At 34.0% G+C, this 10,894-nt stretch overlaps 2 protein-coding genes across 7 annotated transcripts; one reads left to right on the plus strand and one right to left on the minus strand.

Moving 5' to 3' along the window:
- The first annotated feature begins 2,607 nt into the window (after positions 1 to 2,607).
- On the plus strand, positions 2,608 to 8,109 carry LOC117224350 (growth arrest-specific protein 1). 6 transcript variants are annotated; one of them, XM_076525868.1, is made up of 5 exons: positions 2,608 to 2,705; positions 6,464 to 6,731; positions 6,929 to 7,134; positions 7,276 to 7,568; positions 7,673 to 8,109. In XM_076525868.1, exons 1-5 carry the CDS (start codon positions 2,623 to 2,625, stop codon positions 7,675 to 7,677), a joined length of 855 nt encoding a protein of 284 aa, XP_076381983.1. In that variant the 5' UTR covers positions 2,608 to 2,622; the 3' UTR covers positions 7,678 to 8,109. The 6 variants fall into 6 exon arrangements, with proteins under 6 accessions (XP_076381983.1, XP_076381982.1, XP_033333096.1 ...); XM_033477203.2 differs by lacking the exon at positions 2,608 to 2,705 and adding exons at positions 3,584 to 3,902; positions 3,988 to 4,040 and having other exon boundaries at positions 7,276 to 8,109; XM_076525867.1 differs by having other exon boundaries at positions 7,276 to 8,109.
- Positions 8,110 to 8,682: 573 nt separating this feature from the next.
- Positions 8,683 to 10,697, minus strand: Rpn3 (regulatory particle non-ATPase 3). Its single transcript, XM_033477201.2, has 3 exons — positions 10,578 to 10,697; positions 9,495 to 10,323; positions 8,683 to 9,408 (listed from the first exon to the last, which is right to left on the minus strand). Exons 2-3 carry the CDS (start codon positions 10,311 to 10,313, stop codon positions 8,737 to 8,739), a joined length of 1,491 nt encoding a protein of 496 aa, XP_033333092.1. The 5' UTR covers positions 10,314 to 10,323; positions 10,578 to 10,697; the 3' UTR covers positions 8,683 to 8,736.
- Positions 10,698 to 10,894: the final 197 nt, after the last annotated feature.

Below are 10,894 nucleotides of genomic sequence, written 5' to 3' on the forward strand. Positions count from 1 at the left end.
CGAACTGTATTGAAAGTATATTTACTTTATAATTACTACTACTCTTATTTTAAGCTTATGACGATGTCGTTATTATCCAACCAAATTAAGATTTAAATAAAATATTCTTTTACAAAAATACAAAGTTTTATAAATTATGTGCGATACAAAGACACTGACATTTATTTTTCGTTGAAAATATTATCGCTATTATTTTGTACAGTAATATAAATATAACCGAAATCACGTTGAAAATATAAGCTATATATAATTATCATATCTAATTTCCATATGTTTTTCGCGTGCACTAACTTTCATTAATGTCTCTGCTTGCAATTGAAATTCAAATACAACGATCTAATTCTGTTTCCGAATAAAATCGAATAATTTGAAAAAAGGAGCAGGCAATGATAAGAATATGTTTTTGTAAATATTTATATTGATGAAAAAAATTGAAGTTCATTCGTTTGATTTTATTTGAAATTGGAATAAAACGAGACTGTAGAAAGTAGACACACAAAGAGTAAACATTTCTTTCCTTTGTAAACTGTAATACTACACAACGTCTTTGCGTCCTTCCTTCGGACGTGCTTGCTCTTAAACGGTAGGTTCCAGGAGGACGATTAAGATGTAGTGGCAGGCGTTAAGCCGACATCAGGCCATGGTTAATTGCTTTTTCAAAAAGTCACCGGTGCGTGACTGGGAACCCTCCGTAGACCTGCCTTTCAAGAATCCGAACAATTGTGGAAGACTCTCTCGGTCTCTAAGAATTCTGCAGCAGGAATTTATGTAATATTCTTCAATGCACAAACGGCATAACAATTCTTCTAATTTGTTTAAAATACATACATTATTATAATTTGTAGTGCTGTAACGTGTGTTATAATACATATAGAAATATATCACACTTTTTTTAGATCTAAATGCGTGATCTTCAATTTTTTATCTGAAAGAAGTAACCCACAACGTAATGTGGGTTACTAATAATAATATAATAATAATAAAAATAATGAATAATAGTTTATTATTTTTATAGTTTATTTCTTTTTATTTATTCATTATAATAATAATAATAATAATTAATATAGAAAATTTTTGCAGTTACCGATTTATAATTCCGCACAGAGTTGTAGAAAATGGAGTTTAAATAACGCCCATATTTGTTTGGTAATGCCTTTGAGATCACAGAAAATATATATGAACGTCAACGCTTAGAGCATTTTTTATTTCTGAAATATCTAGAAGAAAAAAAAAGATATTGGAAAATGTAAGTATAGAAAATTCGTGTATAGAACGAAGACGGATAATAAACGTGAGAAGTTCTCTCTCGAAAGGCTCCGACGTGTTGCTTATAGTGAAAGAAGGAGGGTTTCGAGAAATCGGACGATTGCTTTATTAAGACGTCAGAAGGTACAGGATAGGCTGGGCCTGCGGACGTTATTGCCTCAACCGGGTTCTCGCTTGGGACAATTGCTTCGAGAAGATCAAAAAGACCATCGAGAGAAACCGACAGCGAGAGAGAGCGACGGAGAAAGAGAGATACACAGAGTGAGAACAAAAACCGCCATACTGACCCTTCGCGTGCAACTCACAAAGTTTAAGATACTGGTCCGAGAGAGGTGTTCGCAAAGTTTCAGTAACATATTTCATCTACAATCGATGCTCGTTACCCGAAAAATGTGTTAACAATTTCAAATTTTTACGTTACGCTTATTTTTCAAATTATTAACACCCGCTAATTCGAAATATCTTAAACTTGTTCGAACGTAATTAAAATTAAATCGTACACGTTCGAATAATGTACGATAACGATATTTTTCTCATCTTAAAAAACTATATATACTTAAAAAACTTATATAAAACTATATATATACTATATAAAAACTATATAATATAAAACTATATGCTATATAACTATATACTATATAACTATATACTATATAACTATACTATATACTATATAAAACTACATAAAAACTATATATTTACTTAAAAAACTATATATAAGCTACAAATAGTAGGCGAAAGTTTAAGAAGCTATTGTTTTCCGATATTGAAATTAGTTAGAAACTCTCGGATACATAATGAACGGCAAGATTTTCAAAGTACACGGTCGTGTACGTGCGTTATCGTTCGTCCGTCTCGTTTTCTTATCCGACGATCTGTTTCCTTTATTTCGTCGTAGATGGTCCGTGCCTTATCGCAATTTGTTGATCTAGATCCAGCATCGCGCGTTTCCTGCAGCACAGGAAACTAATTCTCATAGTTTATCCTTGCACGAACAGTTTATGCAGTCTCGATTCGATTAAAATCGAACACGTGTAAAAATGCAAAAAGAAAACACGCGAAGCTCCAGAAATGAAATCGACGATGAAATTAGTAAACAGAATGAGAACGGTCGACAGACTGCTGCCTCGTTTCAATAAATCTGTCTCAGTCTTGAACGGAATATCAGTTCCGAGCAAACGATGCTGAAAGTATTTATCTAGGATAACCTAAGTAAATCGAGACACGCGTTCTTGTGGACTTGTTAAATACGAACACAAACAGTTACATCCGTCTCTCTCTCTCTCTCTCTCTCTCTCTCTCTCTCTCTCTCTCTCTCTCTCTCTCTCTCGGCCATTTGTTTGACTAGAATGGCCAATGGAACAGTATTTAAGCAAGAACCGAAGAGCATTGTGTGGTTTAGTGGATTTTGTAACGTATTCTAGTAATTGGGAAAAAAGGTACGAATCATCTCTTCAGCGAAGCAGTGCCTAAGAAATGGAGAAGAGGGAAACACGTTTCGCAATTTAATATCGTTCGGTACTTTTGTTCTGCTCGCAGAACCGATTAAACCAGTTCAATTTGTACTGAAACCAACTAATCTCGGCCGCGCGCTGTCTGTCCTCCTTCTCTGGTTTACGGGAGTGAAATTAAGTTGAGAGTCACAGGGACCAACTGAATGTGTGTATGTGTGTGTGTGTGTGTGTGTGTGTTGGTGGTAGGGAATAGACGTAGTAAGAGGCCTGAAAGGGAGCCCGATGGAAGGCCGACACGGGAAGAAGGAGAAACGTAAGAAAGAACGGAACGCATCTAAATGCCGGACTGTTCGACGTCGCTCTGAGAAGGGTACGGATGAAGCCGGGGGAGAAGGGGATAGTGTTGGAACCAGGCTGGTGTCTCAATCAGCCAAGCAGGTTGGGGCACCTTGGACCCCTGTGGGTGGAGGATAGAGCTAGTAATGGAAGTGAAACGAGTTCGCGATAAAAACAAGAGTGTCCTGCGATTCATTTGCGGCGTCGCCCTTTTCTTGTCCCATAAATTATTCAGTATCGTGCCCGGATCGATCAGCGCCGATACGAGGCTTTCTACAATTTTCTACGAGAAGCTGATAATGCTATTTAGACGGGATAAATAATGCCAGATTCGATCCCTTTGCAGCTGAATCGAGGAAAACTGCACCGAAAACTTCATTAATATTATAACAATAACATCGGGGTGTTCTGTAGCATGCGAAGACTAATTATAATGGTGGTTTCGGTTCTCATTCTAAAATGATAACATCTCATGTATAGCTCTTACATGAATATGTACTCATGAAATTTAAAAATTTCTCGAGTTGCACGTATCTACAATGATATACATGCTTAAACTTTTCAATGAAACTTGTGGAAGTAATTTAAAATCGTATATTAGAAAAATAATAGAATCAGTCTTACTAATTATGACAGTGTAATCTTGATGAACGAGCGGTAGAAAGAGGTGTGAACGAATTTTTTCAAAAACTCTAGTTTTGATCGTGACTCGATTCTGTCAGTAGTCCTCTCGGTCCCGGGCCAGTAGTCGATGGTGGGGGGAAAAGAGCGGCGCGCGCAGCTTCTCGACGCAGCGGGCAGGCCGTCACAACTCAATCTAGTGTCGCGGTGACCGTGCGCTTGTGAGTAAGTTTCTCTTTCCTTTTCTTCTCGTATAGTGTGTTATAATTCTCGACACGAAATCGTAATTTTGATTCGTGCTTGCAAATAGGATCCATAAACTTCATACTTCTCGGCTATTAGAACAATGTGATTCTTCACAAGGTTTGTATCAAAACTTTTCCATTATCGATGTAAAAAAAAAACACTGACTTTTCCTAGTTGATAACCAATGTATTTTGTCAATACATGTTTAAATTTAGATATACTATTCTGCACCATCTCTTTGTTCGACGTATAAACATACGCTGATATGCGCTAAGTTTGGTATATGTATACAATTTTTGTGTGTACATACAAAATGCTTTTGCGTAACAATTGTCAAATGATTGTTTTACCATCAATATTGAAAACGTAAACAGAAATAGATAATATTGCTATAGCATAAATATCGATTGAATACAAACAATGACAGTTTCAATTTTATAACACATACATGTACATTAATAATGAAATCTTATTTGCTAGAATGTGTATAATTACAATATGTGCCATGTCGTGCGTGCTTTATCAAAACACTTCGTTAGAAGTTAACGAAAAAAGGTGTGATCGAAATAAATTAAATTGCATGGACGGTACAGCGTTAATTGAACATTAACTTGCTGATTTGTATCACTTATTTCTTGGTCGTGCCAAGCATGTTAATCGTGTAGTGTCTTAACATGCATATGAATGTAGTCGACGTAAACATACGTAACGCACATTTTCCACTGTATTTTATCATACCTAGCAGTTTAATTTTTACTGCGAAGAGTAAATATAATAATAACGATAAATATCAGAAGATAACCAATTTTATTAACGAAGAACTCAAATATTATTTAATCTCCAGCCATTTTTTAAAATAATATTTTCGAGTATTTAATTATTAAATTAATATAATTGTAATATTTATCGGCATTTCTTCCAATAATTTCTTACAATAAATATCGTCTCATATGTTTATAATAATATGTGCTCGCTGTAATACAAGTTTTGTATAAATGCTGATATTTGACAATTGCAACAAAACATTCGTCATTTCTATTCGTATCGGTAAATATACATCAATTTCTTTCTAATTCAAAATTCAAGCTGTACGAATCTCAAAAAGTGGGTCCCAATTGTTCAGGCTTGAAAGATTGAAACGTGATGAATTAGTTCTTATATCTTAAAATCGGAGTTTGTTGAAGTATTACTTTGCCGCGAAACTCTTTGGTCCCTCGGCGCTAACTTGCTGCCGCTGTAAATGAATTCGCTTGGCTAAGCTCAACACAGATTGAGCATTTGTAAATGAGAATTAAATTGATGCGGTCGCGGACCAATTCGATGTTTTCTCTCATGTTTGCTCGACATAAAATTTGAACTGGCGAGCAAAGCAAAGTTGACGACCACTGAAGGACTATAGGGCTGGCCATCTGTCCCTCGTTGCCACGTCTGCGACGTCTTGGTGGTCCATTTTGGGGCTGGTGCGCAACAGCATCGGCACTAGCGCTGGCAATGAAGCGCTCTCAGGTAGAATCTGCCCCCCTCTTTCTCTCACTGTGTATCGTGTGCGCGCTGGCGCACGTGCTCTCTTTCACCCCCTTCTCTTCCTGCCCTCATGCTTTTTTTACTGGTACCACTAGAGAAGCAGTAAAGAGAGTAGACCCGGAGAATGGTGAACCGTGTTGTGTTCTGGTAGAAATTCTAACGATGATACCAACACACGATTCTCGTTCATCGATTACCATGATTACCCGTGATCATAGAAACCGTTAAGAAAAAAAACGGCTATCGTTTTGACTCTTCGGGAACGAGATCTGTATCTTTCCGAGTTGCAATTGTATTTTTGAAATGTGCCAATGTAAAATAGACGTCGACACTCGACGATGTTTTCAGATGTATAATATAATAGAAACTGAAAATCATTTTCTTTTTTCAATATACGACAGGATTACAGAAAATATTGAAGTTTGTACAATGTTTATGATATTCTATGAACGAATAATTTCTCTGAAATTTAACAATAATTTCAAGCTGTTTGATTGTTTGGGAAATAAGAGCCTTTTGTGGTGCCACTTCAATTCTCGAGTTCACACGTAAAATTCTCCCATTAACGGGAATGACAAACAGAAGATTCGATTTATTTTAAGAATATCATGTTGTCTCCCCTATGCTACACATCTGTTGCATGCGTCCACAAGCACTTCACAGCGCGACAAGAATGCTCATGTTACATTTACATCGGATACAGACTCTCCGACACGTTTACGTTGCAAACGGTAAATAAACATGTAAACAAGATAACAATCCGATGAGTTTTTAATAAGATATAAAAATTTTAGATATTTTTTTTTATTATTTAGATATTATTTTTATTATATTATTTATATTATATATTATTATTATTATATAATATATATATATATATATATATATATATATATATATATATATATATTATTATTATATATTTATTATTATTATTTTAAGATATAAAAATCTTCACTATTTTCGGAGAACGATTTCAAATATTTATCGATACATTTAAACCGTTAATGTTTCAGAAGGATGTCATACTCGTGCGATCGGTCGGCCATAGTCCTAACGGGTATGGTGTTGTTGAGTATGATAATGTGGAATACGGCAAAGAGCACTATAATGAGGTGTGAAGAGGCGAAACTGAGGTGCGCTTACAGAACAGGCTGTGGCTCTGCACTGCAACACTATCTTACAGGCTGCGCGCCCGTTCTCCAAGGCAACGATTGTTCCGAGACATGCCAACATGCCCTTATTGCTTTGACTAGCACCGACGAGGGCAAGGAACTTATAACAGTACATACACTTTTTTTTTTTATTTATTTTTACTTTCGTTCGGTTATATAAATATTTGTTGCTTTTTGAAAGAAATATAAATGTGAACGTTAAATCATAGGAAGTTGGTAATTTAATTTTATAACAATTATAAAGAACACGAACACATGTATAAACATTTCATATTCTCTATAAATAAAAATGTATTCTTTGCGCAGTGTGAATGCGAGGACGACTTATGTTTAGAATCGAAGCAGAGGGTTGAAATTTGTAGATCTTCCGTACAAATGGCAATGAATAGAACCAGGGTATCCTGCAGAGTTGCAACTTGGATTTGTAACGCGGATGCCCTCTGTCAGACTGCTCTTTCCTATTATAATAGATTTTGTAAGAGCATGTTCCAAGGACGAAAGTGTACAAGACGGTAAACATTTACTTATCATTTATATTGGAAATAATTCAATAGAAAAAACCAATTTTCTTTCATATGAGAAAACTATCGAATATTAGCTAAAATGAATGGTATAAGAAATATTTAGTTTATAAATTATTGAACAAATTTTAGGTGTAAAAATTCGATAAATATTCTTACAAGACAAGAAAAAGCAGCAAAATTGAATACGTGCCAGTGCGATGGTTTTGAAGATTATGACTGTAAAGGAATTCATAGGAATATGAATCTACTTTGTTTTGGTAAAATACATCATGGCTATCGCGATATTAATATCGAGGACGATAGAAGAAATGAGTTCCTGAGACCAAATATGACTGTTAGAGGAGATGCAGTTCAAATATTAGTTGATAGAAGAATATTTTTACTATGTTTAGTTATTTATCACATACTTAAAGCAAGGCAAGGTAAGAATATACAATTGTAACATTTATTTCTTGATACCTGAATTATCAAAAAGATTATCTATTAAAATAGGTTTCCTTTTACTGATGAGAAGATTTTTTTTCAGACTGACAATAAAAAAAAATGCATAAGGATCTCCAAAAGAGCAGTATTCCACGAAACCCATGACCAAAGATCTTCATCAATTTTTTTACCATCAATATTCGATCAAGTTTTATACTGGTTAATGAAATGCTATTTGCGCCTATAAAAAATCGAGCAGTTTTATCAAATAATTGTGAAACTGAACTTTCTACTAAATTTCTTTGTAAGATCTTTTTATAAAATTTGTACAAAGAAACACATCAAGAAGGTGAGGAGAGTCTTGTACAGTGAAAGTATTGTATATTGATTGTATTATAGTAAATATAACTGAATCATTCGTTATAGATATTTAATTATAAAAATTCTATTTATAAAACTATAACCATGTAAATATCCATGTAATGAAAAATGATTTTTCTGTTTCTTTTTTAATTATATGTATTTATATGCACTCAAGTATTTAATGCGTGATTCATTTTAACAGAAATCTTTCAAAAATTGTATTATATTATAAGATTAGTTCATTGATTTAAGAACGACTGATCCTAGATAATTTTTAATTTTAATAAATAAAAAAATTTTACAATTTATACCTTCAATTAATAGTTACCAAAAAAAATAATACCTTGTCTTAACAAAATGTATTTTACAATTTTGAATATTCTACTAAATATAAAAGTTTCAAATTCACTGATTAAAACACAGTCCCAATTTAATTTTCATTACAAAATGTTTAAATACTTCAAAGTTAGAGCTATTTAATTGTAATGTACAATTATAATGCAAGTTATAAGTGTTTTAAATATATACAGTGATAAATATTACGTCACTGAGAATTATAAACAATAGTCGCATATTCCATAAGTATATAGCAATCTTTAAAAAATATATTTGCAAAGACATTAGTGTAATTTACTTTTTCTTATTTCTTAACAAAAGATATCTCTTTTAAAAATTCCAACTCATTAAATTCACCAATTGTTACGAAATTTTAACTGTTTAACATGTTACAAAATATAAGAAAGTGTAGTATTAACTTCATGATAAATTGCTTTATTAATTAAATGTATCCAAAAGGTGAACATCCTAAGGAAATCCATCATCATCTTCCTCTGCCATTTCCTTAGCAAGTTCTAAATCCTGTTGTTCCCTTTCTCTACGTTCTTCTGCTGATTCTAGATCTTTTCCATATGATTTTGGAGGATATCTCATGGCCTTAACACTCTGGTTATGTAAATCTAAGCAGAATGTAATTCTCTGATGAAATGCGAGCAGCGGCTCTTTAGTGCAATAAATGTCGGTAGTTTCTTTGCTGCGCATGTATCCGTTTTCCGGTTCCAAAGTGGCTTCAATTACTCCGTCTCTGATAGCTTTAGCTACAATAAATTCGGCATCAACGCTTGAATCTAAACCTAGTTTCTTTGCGATGTATGCAGGAGAAATTCTGGAATAGGAGAGTCCAATCGATCTTATTGCAGTCTTAATAACGTTATGTCTCAATCTAAGAATCAGAGTAAACGTATGATCGCTTCTAAACTGTGGACCAAAGTTCTCTAAAACTTCACCAAAACGTTGTAGATTTCCCAAACGCACTGCTTGCGTTAATTGAAAGTATGGAGCCAATGCACGACGCATCGCTGCTTGTCGGAAAGTTTGTCGTTCAGGGATATCCCCAAGTAGAAGTTCTACCGTTACAGCTAACTTCTGAACTGTTTGACGGAAACCAACTGCAGTACTTTGAGGAGCTTTTCTAAGAGCCTGCAAAAAAAGACAAAGTAAAAATTATAGAAATTATAAAATACGATTGACTAAGATAATGACAATAGTATGAAGATATAACACACCTGTACCAAGTACTTGTGTGCAGCAGAGTACTCTAATCTGGCTGCTTTTATACGTCCTAGATAGTATAAAAATCTGGCCCATTCATTGTTGCTTGCAGACTCTGGAAACGTTGACTTAAGTACAAGCTTATCTGCTTGATCGTATAAGTTATAATGCAAGTAATTTCTTAACAAGCAATTAATCAGTACTGCTTGTCCTTCAAAATCATTTCTCAATGTTGCAGTTCTTAATCTCAGGTGCAACAGCCCTCGAATTTTATCCAATCTACCAACTAGCTCATATGCTCTCGAATAATAGAAATAACATTTTGCAGCAATCAAATCGATTGTACGTCTATTCTGTGCAATAATCTTTTGTAACAATTCTTCAGAACACTGAACTGCTTGCTCGTATCTTCCAGTGTCTATTAAACGCATGAGAACGAGTAAAAGAATGTAAGCATCAATTTCTGGTAATGAACTCAAAGCGGTAGGACGAACTTTTTGAATTTCTTCTATTTCAGCAGATTCTTCTAATCTTGATAATAATGCATCACGTTCTGAACATGGTTTTAAATAGAAACTTACAATCGTTGAATGCAAAACATTAAAGTTTAACCTACGACGAGTATTGGGTAGTGAACGCAATACTCTTAAAATGAAACGAGGTTCTTTGCTCTGCACAGCTTTCTCTATCTGACGAGCGTGTTCACGAATATCATGAATTGTTTGAAGATCAATATCTTTCTTGTCGATGACATCTCCATCACCATTTTGACTTTCTGAAGAAACTATGTCTATATCCATAGCTTCAGGGTTTTTGGCTGCAGGCACTACCATCTTGACCAATCTGGAAAAATGATACAGAAAAATAAGATAAATACTGGTTCAGAAAAAAGATATAGTTAAGCAGAAATATGGTAGACTAAATTAATAATACCTAGTACTACATGACAAAAGCTTTCTTAAATAATTCAGACTTAAATTCTATAATCCGAAATTTCTGCCTTTCAGTTGAAAAATTTTACGCTTTCCTGATTTACTGATTTTATATGTAGTAATTTTATGTATTTACTGCCTGAAAGCACAGTAATTAAAATTTACCTTCGTTCCAAAGCTTTTTAGAGCACGACTTCTCTGAATAACTACAATTTTACGTTTTCATCAAACCGATTCACAGTTGTGCAGACTAACTAATAAAGTCAACAGAACGACTTAATATGTTCCTATGTACGTATGTACTAGGGTATTATGTTATTTTTCTGGGAAATTTTAATGCACAATACAATACCTTAGAACTCTGAGTGAAACGCTACAGAGCATAAACACTATTTATATTTAACTCGTGACTTAAACGTACATACAATTTATATCCAAACACAATTAGTTCAGTAAATGCAACTGCAGGTTGCAGTTATGTA

This window comes from Megalopta genalis, chromosome 13 (assembly GCF_051020955.1).
Source record: "Megalopta genalis isolate 19385.01 chromosome 13, iyMegGena1_principal, whole genome shotgun sequence".
NCBI classification, from domain to species: Eukaryota; Metazoa; Arthropoda; class Insecta; order Hymenoptera; family Halictidae; genus Megalopta; species Megalopta genalis.